General features: G+C 40.1%; 1 protein-coding gene across 2 annotated transcripts in view; it reads left to right on the top strand.

The window, feature by feature from the left end:
* Positions 1-16,555, top strand: part of LPIN2 (lipin 2) — an 81,839-nt gene that overhangs the window by 55,406 nt on the left and 9,878 nt on the right. For both annotated transcript variants that reach the window (XM_053571272.1, XM_053571271.1), the window contains exons 5-12: positions 2,804-2,911; positions 3,449-3,572; positions 4,784-5,126; positions 8,560-8,659; positions 11,891-12,078; positions 13,881-13,974; positions 14,626-14,695; positions 15,546-15,635. In XM_053571272.1, the coding sequence (XP_053427247.1) occupies positions 2,804-2,911; positions 3,449-3,572; positions 4,784-5,126; positions 8,560-8,659; positions 11,891-12,078; positions 13,881-13,974; positions 14,626-14,695; positions 15,546-15,635 (1,117 nt within the window). The remainder of the gene's footprint in view (positions 1-2,803; positions 2,912-3,448; positions 3,573-4,783; positions 5,127-8,559; positions 8,660-11,890; positions 12,079-13,880; positions 13,975-14,625; positions 14,696-15,545; positions 15,636-16,555) is intronic.

The following is a 16,555-nucleotide window of genomic DNA, read 5'->3' on the forward strand; positions in this document are numbered from 1 at the left end:
TCTATTAATTTTCCCCCCATTTTAAAAAAAGTTGAGGTATAATTTACATTCAACACCATTCACAGATCTTAAATGTGCAGTTCACTTAATTTTAGCAGTAGTAAGAGTCCTAATAACCTGCTAGCTTTTGAATTGGAAAAATGTTGGCTTACAAAATGATGCCGAGTTTGAGGACAGGATATTGAGGTGCTTCGGTGGAAGTGAAGTACCCTGTACAGGTTGACTGTGAACCTCTGGCACCTGGCAGCCGCGGCCTCACCTACTTGCTGACCTCTTGTGTTCAGGGCAGGTGTCTATGCTAGTGGTCCCTCACGTGCTTTAGCACAGACAGAATCTGTGCTGATACTGTCTTCTTCACATTCTACAGTGAACACTCCCTTGGAGCCTTCTGCCATGTGCTTGGTTTAAGTTACTCTGTGGCATCTGCCTCCCTGGTCACCGTTCTCAGGCATACGGGCCATGTGAAAGTGCCCACAGAAGTCTTCAGAAGTCCTGTTCTAATAGCGGAGTTGGAAGACTGAAAGGAAGCCTGACATGAGAAACCTTTTCTGTCAGTCTCATGGAGTCTCTTTTTGTTAGAATATGCCCAGAAAAGGCTATTATTTCGTGTCTTTCTGGAATTGTAAACTCTTAATGGTACCTGATGTCTCTCTTCTCCCCTATAATATTTTATTAAATGCTATTTATTTTGCATTGTTCCAAAAGTAAAATATTTTTACTGCAAAAATTTCTGTTAAATGAAATTTGTGTGGCTTTTCCCCTGTTCTTTTTTCACACTACTTTCACATATGTAAATAGCGATGGGTCAAGTTTATGTGTCCCTTCATTCACATTGGATAAATAAAAACCATTACCAATTTACCTTTAAATTTTCCTTTATTACGATAAATGTAGTATTTTTTCCTAGATGGCCTGCCTTTCTCGAGTATGTTTTTCTTCCCTTGAATCAGGTTGTATGCCAAAGTTATTGGAAGAGAAGAGGTTAAAGTAAGGAAATTAAAAGATGCAGATATGTGGAAAAACTATTACATGTTAGAGCTGGTGGCAAAACAGTATGCTAAATTAAGATATCTTAAGAAAAGTAATGCTAAAAAGTAGTGACCTGGTTTTCCATTCTTGTTTTTAGTGCAGCAAATTAAGTGATACGGATATTCTCATTTACATTTAGCATCTGTCCTATGAGAACTTTGAATTTCTGTTCAGAATTTCTGGAACTCGCCTGCAATCCTAGCACTCTGAGAGGCTGAGGCAGGTGGATTGCCTGAGCTCGGGAGTTGGAGATCAGCCTGAGCAAGAACAAGACCCCTTCTCGAATTTTTCTCCCAGCTACTAGGGAGGCTGAGACAGGGAAATCTCTTGAGCCCAAGAATTTGAGGTTGCCGTGGGTGACTGGATGAGACTTTGTCTCAAAACAACAACAACAAAAAAAGAATTTGTTAAACTTGTATGATATGGTGCTTTAAACTTTTCAGAGTTTCTTTGTGCTTTATACTTTTCAGAAATTTCAGTGTGCTACACCACATATCCCATGTCGACTCCGTGATATAGACAGGGTGATAAATTTCCAACTAAAGATGAAAACTAAGGCCCAGGGAAAGGAGGCAATTTCTGATGTTTTTAAGGTCGTATGGCAAGTTAGTTACATTAACTGTGCCAATTAAAGAAAACTAAATTAACTAAAACTTACTACCCTGTTTCCCCGAAAATAAGACATCCTCTGAAAATAAGATCTACTTACAGGAAAGATAAGATGTCCCCTGAAAATAAGACCTAGCGCATCTTTGGGAGCACACCTTACAATAAGACACTGTCTTATTTTCGGGGAAACAGGGTAGCATTAGTTCACTCTCCTACAATTCCAAGGTCTCTGTATGAATCTCAAACACATTTCTCATATTTTTATATCATCTTCTTGACATCTCCACCACTTAACAAATTTTCTAAGTAAAGAGAAAATTCTTGGCTAATCCTTAGACCAAACCAGAAAATTAGTCTTGGGTTTTTAAGAGTTTAGGGTATTTTTGAATTTTTGAGTCATATCTCTTATTTTCAGCTAATATTCTTATATTTTCTGTAATATACAGAGGAGTATATTACAGAATGAGGGCTTGCTTATTTTGAACACAAGTATTTACTAACTTTTTTATTTTGGACAAGTTACTAAGTTTCTCTGGATTCTTGATTATCTAAAATCTAAAATGGAATATTACTGCCTCAGATTTGTAAAGACTTAATGAAATAATACAAAAAGCCTTAGTTTTATTCTTTTAGTCTTTGAACCAATTCTAAGGGATGTACGAAGGATTTTTTTTTTTAAAGACAGAGTCTCACTTTGTCACCCTCGGTAGGTGGCATCACAGTTCACAGCAACCTCAAACTCTTGGGCTCAAGCAATTCTCTTGCCTCAGCCTCCCAAGTAGCTGGGACTACAAGCACCCGCCACAACACCTGGCTATTTTCTTTTTTGTAATTGCAGTTATCGTTTAGCAGGCCCAGGCCGAGTTCGAACCTGCCAGCTCCGGTTTCTTTGGTTTGGCTGGCTCCATAACTACTGAGTGATGGGCGCTGAGCACTAAGAAGGAATTTTTAATCACAGGTTTAAATAGTAATTGCAGAACTGTATGGTGTGTGACACTGGCAGATTCCCTCTTCTCCTTTATATTTGCCTTTTGAGAGGGATAGTTATTAATCATTTGGCCTTCGTTTTTATTGTTTATCAGTATGTCAGTAGATTTGAGGGATAGTTTAAAAAGCTGGACAAAAATTTCATTGTTCCTGCCTTTCTTTGATTGTTCCTTTGCAGAGGTTCTTCAAATGCTTCCTTAAAGGAAGAAGAATACAAGGAGCCTTTGCTCTTCCACACTGGAGATCACTACCCCTTATCTGATGGAGATTGGTCCCCTTTAGAGAAGTAAGTGTCTTTCAGATTTCTCGGTTTCAGAACTTCCATAGTTGACCTAATTTTCAGAGACCAGCAGTGCACCACATACACGCGTCAGTACAGTAGGCCTGCTTCCTTATGGTGACCCGGCTGTACGGTCCCTTGGGTGGTCAGCTTAACAGAGGGTTCTACTGTATTAATTTGTTTCTCTATTACTTAACAGTCACGAATATTTCCTATTTCTTTCATGTAGCAGAGTCACTAAATGTTTGCTTTTAACATAAGTATGAACCTTTTCTCAATTTTGTTTCTAAACTTGATCAAACTTACTATAACAGTGTAAGCTAGTTGTCAATCTGTATAATCAGTATAGAATTTGACAGTTTGTACATTCTAATCCTTTAGTGTTAACTATTAACTAAATGTGAATAATATAATGAAAAAACGTGTAGTCACACTGTATTACTTATGGTAATTTACCTGCCTCAATATATTTCTTTTTCCTCCTATTTCTTTTTATCTGTCGACCTACTGTGAGGTCACAATGTATCTTTGTTGTATTTGCAGCACCTATTCCCAGGCAGCGTGTCCTAAGAGTGATTCAGAGCTGGAGGTGAAACCCAGTGAGAGCCTGCTCAGATCGGAGTCTCACATGGAGTGGACGTGGGGAGGATTTCCAGAATCCACCAAGGTACTAAGGTGTATTTGCCCATGGAGGTTGTCTGATTAGACTTGGAGTCTCTCTGCCCAGGAGGAAAGGAGGCAATTTCTGATGTATTAATAAATGATGGGAGTGCCCTCATGTGGTCATAAAAGTAAACCTAAAGTTAACGTTTTTCATAATGTTTCCACTACATGTTTACAACAAAAGGAATCCAGCAATATTTCACATTTCTATGTAGTGAACAATAATATTGTTAATTAATATAAGAAAAATTTAAAAGACACCTTAAAGGAAACTAAAATGTCTACACTGACATTTTAAACAGGAAATCCATTATTAAAGTTTTCTTGTTGTTCTGAAGGGGCCAGGCCCTGTGGCTCACGCCTCTAATCTAGCACTCTGGGAGCCCAAGGTGGGACGATCACTTGAGGGCAACACTTCGAGACCAACCTGAGCAAGATCAAGACTCCTGTCTCTACTAAAAGTAGAAAAAAATGAGCTGGGTGCAGTGGTGTGCCATGGTCCCAGCTATTTGGGGAGCTGAGGCAAGAAGGTCTCTTGCGCCCAATAGTTTGAGGTTGCAGTGAGTTATGACGCCACCACTGCAGTACTCTACCAGGCTAACAGAGCAAGACTCTGTCTTTTTAAAATAAACAAACAATCTTTTTTTTTTTTTTAAACCACCTTATAATGAAAGAAGAAACAACTGGGAAGATAGATACATTTTTTGAGAGAAATAATGATTAGATTCTGTATTGAATTCAGTTTTTTAAAGCTACACATTTTGCTTTGATCTGTGATTGAATGTAGACTTAAGTTGCCACTTCTGTACTGGTTTGTTTTGTTTCGTTTTTATTCACTTTTGAAGGACACCCACTTCTACACTGTTTTAACAGAGCCTGAGGTGGTCCAGATAGGGCTAAATTTTCACTTAGTTTTCTCCTCTGGAATGAATTTTCTCTGCCTCTTAGTATCTGAAAATTGTCTTAGTTCCTCAGAGCCTTCCCCAGTTGTTTAACTCTTCATAGCAGAATAGTTGTAACTATTTTATAAATATGATATTGAACAAAACACAATTATTCGTTTTTTCCCACTATTATGAAATATTTCACATTCAAAATAATATATTTAATGAATGACTTGTTATAAATAAAATGAACACAATTACCAGCTTAAGAAATGAATTACAATAAACACCTTGAAAGTAGTGTAATTTTAAAACAATGTAACTTTTTTAGGTCAGCAAAAGAGAAAGAGCTGACTATCATCCCAGGACAGCTACAATTACACCATCAGAAAATACCCATTTTCGGGTAATTCCCAGTGAGGACAGCCTCATAAGTGAAGTTGAGAAGGATGCTTCCATCGAAGACACTGTCTGTCCTATAGTGAAACCCAAGCCCAGAGCCCTGTGTAAGCAGCTGAGCGACACACCTCCCACTGCAGAGCTCCTTCAGCCTCTGGAGAGTCCCCAGATTCCATCTCTGTTAGATGTAGACCACCTTCCCAGCCCATCCTCAGCAGAGGCTGCCTTGGAATCCAAACCAGCAGCTAAAATAGACTCACCGTCAAAGAAGAAAGGTAATCATTTGCTTAACTGGTATCAGGTACTCTGCATTTGGATGATGAATTACGTCAGTGTTTCAAATACAGTAATATGTGGTGGCTACCTTTATGTTTACATTCCCCGTCAGACCCTGTCACACCTTCTTTTGCTCATTTGGTTACCGTGGCTTCTCCTTTGGGAAGTCCAGTTGAGACAAGGCTCTGACTCCTCACTGCTGCCTCTTGCTGGCTGCTACTCAGTTAATAAGTGACAGTAACCACTCTATTGGCTAGATATATCAATAAAGTGAAGTGAAATTTTAAACAGAAAAAATCAGAATAGAAAAAATATTTTTACTTGAAACTTTGTTAAGGTCAAATTATATACTTAGCAATGATACAGGACAAAAAATGTATGATAATTATTAGTACACGGGTCATTATGAAAGTTTTGAGACACACAAAAATCAAGAAACATAAATCTGTTCGGATGGAAACAAGTGAAGCTCTCTAGCAACACGGACAGACCAAGCAAGTTGAAATTGTGCGTGGTTGAATCAGAAAGGACCTGGGCACAGCACCTGGGCACAGCAGCTCACCTGGGCACAGCAGCTCACACCTGTCATCCCAGCACTCTTGAGAGGGTGAGGTGGGAGGATTGCTTGAGCTCAGGAGTTGAAGACCAGCCTGAGCAAGAGCAGCTCTGTCTCTACTAAAAACAGAAAAGTTAGCCAGGCATCGCGGTGGGTACCTCAGGTACCTAGGAGGCTGACGCAGGAATTCGAGGTTGCTGTGAGTTAGGCTGATGCCCCAGCACTCTAGCCTAGACAGCAAAATGAAACTGTCTCAAAAAAAAATGCCATCAACTGTGTTTCTTGGAAGTGAAATAATGGACCATAACACAGTTTGTCTCAGAACTTTTGTAGTGACCCACACATGTACTCCCCTTTCATTGATTATTTTCTTTCTAAACTAGCTAGAAAATAGGATCCACTCTTGGCTCAGTGGTGCTGTCTCACTTTTAACACACAAACTTAATCAGAATAGCTATTTAAAAATAGAATCATTGGTACTTGGTACAGCGAGAGCTAGGATGCATACACTGAATATTAGACTTCGATTCTGCTTTTAGGGAAGTGTGAAACCTTACCTAAAATCACCCATCTTCATACATAGCCAGTGATCTACTTCATTAACCCCAAAGGTTAGACAGTCACAGACTGACTTAATGTCCACCACAGATAAGGACCTTCAAGGTCACTCAAATAATTTATCTAAAATAAAAGAATGTGACTGTCGGGTGTTTGAGGCCAGATCTGACCATCCAGCTAATGGTGGCCTAACTCGGCACCTGCTCTTTCACCAAAGGCCCATAATCACTTGTTCTGCTCTAAGAAATGTTAAGGTGGAAACTCTAGTTCTTCCAGGATGAATACTTTGTTTTAACCTAGGCACTAATGACGTCTGTTTTTGGCTTAGCACATAGGGTAGTAGCTGACCAGAGACAGGAACACTGAATGGTCACCACCACTATTTTGACCTCATTCTTTTTTCCTCTTTTATATGAAAAGTTTCATACGTATTTTTTGATAGTCTTCACTCTCACACATACAGTTTGTTACTATTGTAAAACAGTTGAAAATAAATTATAGGCATGACATTTTGCCCTTATACACTCTAAGACATTGGTTCTCAACCTTCCTAATGCCGCAACCCTTTAATACAGTTCCTGTGGGTCGCAACCCACAGGTTGAGAACCGCTGCTCTAGGACAACCCATTCGAAGAATAAGAATATTTTCTGCTACTCAGGAGGCTGAGGCAGGAGGTTCACTTAAACAGAGGAGTTTGAAGTTTCCATGAGCGAAGCTGACACCATGGCACTCTAGCCCAGGGAACAGATGAGAATCCTCTCTGTAAAAAAAAAAAAAAAAGGCCATGGTGGCTCGTGCCAGTCATCCCCACACTCTGAGAGGCTGAGGCAGGTGGATTGCCTGAACCTCAGGAGTTTGAGACCAGTCTAAGCAGGCACCTGTAGTCCCAACTACTCAGGAAAATGAGACGAGACTCTCTTAAGCCCAAGAGTTTGAGGTTGCTGTGAGTTATGCCACAGTGCTCTTATCAAGGGTGACAAAGTAAGACTCTGTCACAATAAATAAATTCCATATTTACATTTCCCCAAATATACCAAGACTATTTTTAGCTTTCTTTTTCCCCAAACCAAAATCCCATGTAAGTTCACAGGTTTTTGTTTCTTTAATCTTCTTTCTAAACAGCACCCTGTCACCTCTCCCTCCTCATGCCCACTCTCTCATAAACCCCCACTCACCCTAGTGCCCTGTCTGCACAGTGACCTTTGAAAGAACCCAGCCACTTGTTGACTTCCTCATGTTCTGAATGTGTCTGGTTGTTTTTCCATAGTGATGTCTACATATTTTCTTAACTGAAAATTAGCTGTAGAACAGTATTGGTCAGTAGAAATGGAATATGAGCCATATATATAAAAATTTGTGTCTTTTTACAGCCACTTTATTTATTTTTAATGTAGTAGCAGGGTCTATGTTGCCCAGACTGGCCTCAAACTTCTCATCTCAAGCAACCCTCCTGCCTCAGCCGCCCTAATTGCTGGAATTACAGGCATGAGTCACTGCCTAGCCAATAGTCACACAAATGACAAATAGTATAATTTTAATATGTAATCAACATAAAAGTTACTAATGAGGTTTTTTCCATTTTTTAGAGTAAATGGCGTGTTTTATACATTTTTAAATGCATTTTTTATGTCTGTCTTTAGACATGGAAAATGTTTTTGAGTTGCTCGGTTGCCACATGGCTGGGGGCACCACAGTGTGGCTACAGTTCAAGTCTAGAGGCTTAATTAGATTTTGTAAATAGAAGATTGCTTTATGGCAAATACTAACTACTTCATACAGTATCTCATGATGACCTGCTTAGTAATGCTAAATGTGGTCATTGATTAATGTGTTGTCTACCATATCTATCCATCTGACAAATAAGGAAAGGATTTTTTTTCTTCTTTAATTAGAAGATAACATGTGGGTTGGTACTTGGTAACCACAGAATATCCATCCTATTCCCTGACAACCTTTCCTTCTCACTGCAGGTGATGGCCTCGAGTTTAGTCATGCTTGTTCCTACCTATAAATATTAAAAAAAAAAACAAAAAAAAACTTCTACCATTAAATCTGAGTTATTTAGGGGCTAGGATTATTTATGTAACAGCAAATGAAAGAATGAGTAATTGACGCGTTTATTGAGTGCTGAACCTCTCTTCCATTAGCATAGGTGGTTAACCAACACAACTAAAAAGGTTATTGACACCTTTAAAAATAAAACCCTATTCCAGTCATGGTCTATATTATTTGCAAATCTTTGTGGGTTTTGTAGAGTTGACAGAAATGAAGAATAAATTCTTACCTCTGATTTTTTTTTTTTAATATGTAAAAACAGGTATCCACAAGAGGAGCCAGCACCAGGGACCTGATGATATTTACCTGGATGATCTAAAGGCTCTAGAACCTGAAGTTGCAGCTCTCTATTTCCCTAAAAGGTAGTATGCTCCTGTGTATTGAAGGGTAGACAACTCTGAAATAATTCTAGTTACTTATAGAGCAAAACATTTCATCTGAGGAAAAGGAGCAACTCAGTGTCCCTTAGCCACCATGATGGCTTCAGGTTTTGGAAAGTTCAGAAATACTGTGTGGTTTCGACTGTTAGGACTTGCAATTAATAATTACCTATTTTTGAAGACATTTTCAATACAATGAGGAAAGAGACACCTACTAAAGGATGTAGGAATTCAGATAAGCACTTTTTAATCGTTAATGCAAACTCAACATGCTTGGGAAGTTTTTGAGCTTTTTTTTTTTTTTTTTTGTCTGTTTTACAAAGAATGCCTTCACTCCTTTGGAGAGTAAGCTCTGGAGCCTTTTCTAAACTCCAGCCTGACCTGTGTGCCCCACATTCCCTGTAGCTTCCCCAGTTTCACACAGCCTTCCTCCCTGGCTCTCACCAATTTCCCTTTTGACTAACTTAAATATGGTAACAGTCGGACTGTCTTCCCAAGTTCATTTGCACTCTTAAAGGAATTCATTATAATAGTCTGGTTACAAAAAGCAGCTGAACTTTTTCTTCACAGAAAGTAGACTTAAATCTACTGAGTCATAAGCAGGTATAATTTAAACAATGAGTTGTTGAAAAGCATGCTTCATTTTATATTTGGACTAGGATTGACATAAAGATACTTAAAATATAAATATTTGGGGGAGCTTCTTAAAACTCTTATCTAGCTTTGTACCCTAAATTTGCCTCAAAATAACTACTGCATTTAAAGTAATAGTTGGATTTTTTTAAGGTAAGGAAACTGAAACTTCTTTTTGAAAAATAGGGAGCGTAGAGCTTGGAGTGGTGGCTTGCACCTGTGATCCTAGCACGCTTGAGAGGCCGAGCTTAGTGTGTTGCCTGGGTTCACAGGTTCCAGACCTTATCTCTAAAAATAGCTGGGCCTTGTGGTGAGTTCCTGTAATCCCAGCTACTGGGAGACTGAGGCAAGATAATCACTTGAGCCAGAGAGGTTGAGGATGCTGTGAGCTCTGACGCCATGGCATTCTACCGAGGGTGAGAAGGTGAAGTGAGACTCTGTCTCATAAAAGAAAAGAAAAATAGGGAGAGTGATGTGAACAGGACCTTTGTGTTACTCTACTATAAGTTAACTGTGTAGGGTCCTGTCCATCCACTAAGTAAGCTTCTTGCCTCATGAATTACTTCTTGAGACATTCCATAAATACTTAAAAATAGTGAGATTGTTTTAATGCTTATAAGCATTTGTTTTGTCACAGTCATCATCCTTAATACTAAATATCCAGTATTTATAATTATATAGCTAACCTTTGGTTTGGCAGCATGTTGAGTCCAATGGCATTAGATTGATAGGAGTAGATAAGTTATTTTTCTTTGGGGTAACCTTAACTGCTGTAACTGATAAAACCAAAGGTCTCATTGGCTTACCACAGTAGAAGTTTGTTTTTGTTCATGTGATAGCATTCATTGTTGGTGTTTGGTTGGGTGGAGGCCACAAGGTCCTTCCCCAGGCAAGAATTCAAGGTTTACGAGCAACAGGCAGGGAAAGGAGGGAGCATCACATCCGAGAGGACTCCCTGGGAACGAGGTGCACACCCTTCACGTCTAATCAGCCGCTCAGCCATAGAGTCATGTGGCCACACCTAACTTCCAGGGGAGGCCTTGCTATGTACCCCTGTAAGAGACACAGGTGTTGTGAAAGAACACATATGTTTTGCCAAGGGTTGTCCTGTGCCCACCCTCCCAGCCTAACAGTAGGGTTTGCTGCTTTACATTTCCAGTGAGAACATTCTATCCATCTAATTATTCTCAATTTTGCAGTGTGAGTGTACATGGCTGTGGAGAGGAAAAATTTTTGAAAAACCTAAATTTTTGGTTGATTGACATGCCAAACATGAAACTTTTGAAACTGCCTTCTACTTACAATGTGCCTGTACTCTGCTGCCACCTCCTGCTCAGAGTTGAGATTTTTATTCAAAAGATCTAAAACTTCACAAGGTCTTCTATATTGTTTTCTAAAGTCAAATGTTAAAAATACTAGCTCCTTGGTTTTTTTCTCTCAAATTTGTTCTCTATTACAAGAGGTTTCTCTCTCTCTCTCTCTTTTTTTTTTTTTTTAGACAGAGCTTCACTCTGTTCCCCAGGCTAGAGCACTGTGGCATCATAGCTCACAGCAACCTCAAACTCCTGGGTTCTAGCGATCGTCCTGCTTCAGCCTCTCCACTAGCTGGGACTATAGGCACCAGCCACCACACCTGGCTAATTTTTCTATTTTATTTATTTATTTTTTAATTGAGACAGGGTTTCATTCTTTGTCACCCTAGAGGGCAATGGCATCATAGCTCACAGCAACTGCAAATTCTTCGGCTCAAGAGATTCTCTTGTCTCAGCCTCCCAAGTAGCTGGGACTACAGGTGCCCGCCACAACTCCTGGCTAGTTTTTCTGGTTTAGACTGGTCTCAAACTCCTGAACTCAAAGGATCCTCCCCTCAGCCTTCCAGAATCTAGGATTATGGGTATGAGCCACCATGCTGGCCAAAAGGTTTCTCTTGATCACTTGAAACCTGGTTTTTGTGTCTTGTTAATCTGGAAAATGAAAATATTGAATAACTTCATCTTTGGTACTGGCCTTTATTTATAAGAATTCCTGTAAAAAACAGTTAACTTAGTTTATTTCTTAGTACATTTCTTTTTCTGCTCCTGAGAATTTTTTCATGCTTTAATTTCTGTTTACTTTGTTCTGGAACTATAGTTAAAAATGCCCATTTTAAAAAATAATACCGTGTGGACTACAGTAATTTTCTATAGGATGTACATTAATACCACAGCCTTTTCTAGGAAGTTAAGATCAAAAGATTTTTCAACCATCGTATTTTCTTAATCACCCTGTCATTTTCATTGTGGAAATATAAATAAATGCTTATAACTCTTTTCCTCCTTTAATTAAAGTCAGAAAGGCCTTAGTTGAAATGTTGCCATTCTGGTGAATATAGTGATTCTGTAATATATTTCCTGTGTTCACGGTTAATTCCCCAGTAGCACTATCTTAGGTTGCCTAAACCCTAAGCAAAGCTATGTCTGATAGTCCATCTGCCCTTTCTGTAGGGTGTGTTGTTTGGTTTGAGCTCCCTAGAGCTGTGTAATAAGCAAGGTGTATAAGAAGTTGTTATCAATCTCTTTCTCCCCCATCCACTGCCCGCAGTGAGTCGGATCCCGGCTCCAGGCAGTGGCCCGAGTCTGACACGCTCTCTGGCTCCCAGTCGCCACAGTCTGTGGGAAGTGCAGCTGCTGATAGTGGCACTGAGTGCCTCTCGGATTCTGCCATGGACTTGCCGGACGTCACCCTCTCCCTGTGTGGGGGCCTCAGTGAGAACGGAGAAATCTCTAAAGGTGCGCTGAGTGGTCCTGCCCTGCCTTCCCTTCAGGGAGTAGCCTGGTCCTCACCGGATTAAAACCTGCCCTTAGCTCTTCGGGTGCTTCCATTGTTTGGTGCCCTTGTTCAAGTAACAGGTATTTTTCTGTAATGTCAGACCCTTAGATCTTCATTTAAAGACCCTTTTATGGTACAGTGTTGGTGAGGGAGTGTTCCTAATGGGCTCTGTTTCAAGTTAAGAGGTCGAGGTTCTCAGGCTGCCCTGTTTGCTGAGTGGCCAGGAGCCAGTCACATGGGGTTGGTTTTCCCATCTGGGAAGTTAACTGAAATAGTGGTGGGACGAGGGTCCAGCTACCCTCCTGGAAAGCACTGTGCCTTAGACGTGAATGTGGGACCCTGAAGTTAGAGAAAATTGACTGTCCACAGCGGAAGTGGAGTTCTGGGGGGATTCTAGTACTTTATCAGGCTCAATATAGAAAGCTCGCTCCAGAGTAAGGAAGGCACTTAGAGATAGGGCATCCCCAGTGGGGTTGAGCGCCCATGTGTGTTAAATTCTTTGGCTTTTTGGTTTTTAACCTTCTCTTGAAACTAAACTTCTAGTATTTTCTCAGTTTGGCTGGTGGCCTCTAATTGATTTTCCTCTAAGGAACGGTTTTCTTTGCATGAGTGGCATCATCATCTGTCTTCTTTCCTCCTCAGAGGAACTAAGGCTCACGTGGCCTCCTGGGCGGCCAGAGCCTTCAGAGTGTGTTTTCCTGAAGTTAGTTCTTTCTAGGGTCACAGGGGGCTTACTATCCCTCCTTATTCTCATTCTTCATTGTTTTGCTTTATATTTACAAGAAATTAAGAGTAAGTTATGGTTCTTCTAAAATTAAATAGATCACATTCTCTTAGTAATCCTCATAAATGCTGCGTTAAAAGTTATATGAGAGGTGTTGAAAAATTTAAAATTTATATAAAATGTAAAATTTATAGTTTTATTTTAAATATTTGTATCTTAGACTGGTAGAATTTGCTATTGCAAGAGGCAGAAATGGCAAGTACATTTATTATTTACTGTTAATTAGCTGGAGGAACAACCCAAGTGAGAAATTTCTGTTAGCCTGCATCTCCTAGGGTACAGGTTTAGGATTGAGAATAAAAATTCATGTAAATTCACATTCACTCAGCAAGAATTTAGGATTTATTTCTTGACGGACCCTGACCAAATTCTGGATTTACATTTTTATTCTCCAAGCAGTTGTAAAATGTTGTGTTTTTTCCCTAATGTAGCAGGCCCTTAAAACGTAAGACCCCCGTGAATATTCCCCAGTTACGCGGGGGCTGCCTGTGAAGTTCCTCCATCTGATGGGAATGAAACTCACAGTGCCCATCAGTTAGAGCGTGCGTGTCTGTCTGTCTCTTTTCCTTCCCTCTCTGGCCACATTTGTAGTCTACTTTTTTTTTTTTTTGGTTGGGGCTGGGTTTGAACCCGCCACCTCCGGCATATGGGACTGGCGCCCTACTCCTTGAGCCACAGGCACCGCCCTGTAGTCTACTTTTTTAAAAGCCTCTGGATGTCTCTTTTTCCTGTTTCTTTGTTTGTTTATTTTAATTGGTGGAGGAGTGTTGGAAGAGAGGGGGAATAGAAAATAAATATTCTTTCTTGTGGGGAAAAAAGGGTATGACATTTTGCTTTTGATGGGGTTTTAAAAGTCAGTTGTTCTTTAAGGGTTTCTTTTAGCTTATAATTTCTGCAATGCAGAGATTATTACAGTAATCTCATATGGGAATTAATATAATATATAACCAAATTGATTATTATTATTTTACATTGCAGAAAAATTCATGGAACATATCATTACTTATCATGAATTTGCAGAAAACCCTGGACTCATAGACAATCCTAACCTTGTAATACGGATATATAATCGGTAAATTACTGTTGGTTTTATAATTGTTAAATACTCTTGCAGTTTTTTTACAAGTGCAAACTTGTAAAATTTTGTTAACAGTTTATCTTGTTACAAAATTTGCCATCTCATGTAAATGAACTAGTGAGCAGTGACTTTGAACTGAAAGTCCAGCTTCGACTCTCGTAACATTTCAGTGCCTCATTTAAAAATAATCTATTTGTTGTTGTTGCAGTTTGACCGGGGCTGGGTTTGAACCCGCCACCCTCGGCATATGGGGCCGGCGCCTCCGGGCGTTGTGGCGGGCGCCTGTAGTCCCAGCTGCTCGGGAGGCTGAGGCAAGAGAATCGCGTAAGCCCAAGAGCTGGAGGTTGCTGTGAGCTGTGTGACGCCACGGCACTCTACTGAGGGCCATAAATAAGACTCTGTCTCTACAAAAAAAAAATAATAATCTATTTGATAGATTTTACTCCTCTGTTTGGAGAAGTTGGACTTGAAGTAAAGATTATTCATGTGACAAAACATTTAGCTGACCATTTTTCTATTGAAGAGAATAAGGAATTGTACGTCATTTCTGCTACTCTCTTCTCCCCTTTCCCCCCTCTTTCTTTTTCCCTGTGTCTTGCTCCCTTGAACAGTCTGATGGTTTTGTACAACCTTTGTTTCTTGCAGTTACTATAACTGGGCGTTGGCTGCTCCCATGATCCTCAGCTTACAGGTGTTTCAGAAGAGTCTGCCTAAGGTGAGAAGATCTACCATTGTTTATTGCTTTCTTAACAGTGTCAGCAGCATACAGTACTTAGAAAATCTGGATGTGCGCTATTGATCCTATCACCCTTGATACAAACTCACTGTTAATTCTAAAAGATAAGGTGTAAATGACCCTGAGAATTTAAAATGCTAAAAAAAAAAAGAAGAAAGAAAATCTGGATGTGCATATTGTTGAACTAGATACTGTTCAAAGTCTTATTCAAATTTAATATTTAATAGAAAAAAATCAAAGATTCATACATGCTGACTAAAAATACCTCATGCTTAAATGCTAAGGAGTTAGCTGGGCTGTCACTTCTGTCACTTTTATTAGATATTTTATACCAGTTTTTGATGATGTATAAAAGTTGAGAGGTTTTTACTAATTTAAGTTTGACATAAATGAAGAAAAAAATCTTTTTCCTCTCATTAAGGTAGGAAGAAGCATCAAGAAAGCGGGTACTATGAGCGACAGAAGCTTGATAGGTAGTGTCAGTGTGGGGAGGTGAGATTGTGATGGAGACGCCTCCTATTAGAACCTCGAGGTTTGTTTTTAATGTGTCCACAAGAAGGCGTCATCAGTCTCATTTGGTCCTCATGAATCACAAGGACCACATTTTCCAGAAATTGAGCAATTGAGCAGGAGAGCTGCTCACCTGGCAGGGGTTTTGGTTGCACACAGCCCAGCCACCTTGCCTTGTGCCACAGAACTGCTACGAAAGCCGTGCTGCCGGCTCACAGATAGTAAAGACACCAGGGGAGTTTGGGAGGCGTGGAGAGCATCACTCACAGTCTGGAATCAGGGGCCGTGTGACCAGCTAACCCGTGGTGGTTATTTGCAGGCCACAGTTGAGTCCTGGGTTAAAGACAAGATGCCGAAGAAGTCTGGTCGCTGGTGGTTTTGGCGTAAGAGAGAAAGCATGACCAAACAGGTAACAGACCTAGAGGTTAGTAGTTTCCGTGGGCTGAAAGAAGTAAATCTTTCATTAATTCGCAAAGCCTTTTTGTCAAGCACTGGAAAGTGGGCCGTACATATAGTAGTGTTTACAGTAGTACCATTATCAGTTTTAAGCAGTTACTGCATGCAAGTGCTAGGCTGGTCCATGTGGTCTTTGGCCTTTACTATCCATCAGTAAAGGGACGTTTGAATTGCCCTAAAAGTAAGAAAAAGCTATATGCACAGAGAAGGCATATAGTCTGATGAGGTCATGTAATTGGTGAGGGATGAGCTAAGGCTTGACCTTGAGTCTGACTTCATAGGCTGTGTTCTTTTTACTTCTCTGCTTTACCTTTCAGATATAAAAAGGTATTATAATACCCTCCTAATATTATAATACCCTCCTAAACCACTACAGGTATAAATAACCAGAATCTGTTTTAGCAAGATACCCACAGGAGAAATTCATCCAGGGAGCCATACTAAATGAGCAGATCAGCTCTTCATTTCCCAGTGCCTTCTGAAAAAGAGGGTTCAGGGGTTTCACCTGTTTTTCAAATGTCAGAAGGGTAGCCGTGCCTGAACCAACTTCACATCCATGTCAGTTTGGGGCAGCCTTCCAGTCCCTTCAGTATGGGCGGAGCCACTCCCCAGAGAAGGAAGCGTCAGTCACTTACTTTCTGCAGATACCAGGAGGTGTCTCTGCCAGGGACTTAACAAGTTTAGGCCAGTTGTATCACATTTTGTCGTTTGGAATGGTGCTCTTAAATTTTTTTACTTGTAGCTTTGTAGGCACTGCTTTCTGCATAGCAGCACATGACTTCTACCTTAGATTTCTGTTCTTTCTGTCACAGTAGAGAAAGTCTGGGTTTTGAGCATTTTAAGTTGTGGGTTCAGAACGAACCACACAACCCT

This window comes from Nycticebus coucang, chromosome 19 (assembly GCF_027406575.1).
Source record: "Nycticebus coucang isolate mNycCou1 chromosome 19, mNycCou1.pri, whole genome shotgun sequence".
In the NCBI taxonomy this organism is placed as follows: domain Eukaryota; kingdom Metazoa; phylum Chordata; class Mammalia; order Primates; family Lorisidae; genus Nycticebus; species Nycticebus coucang.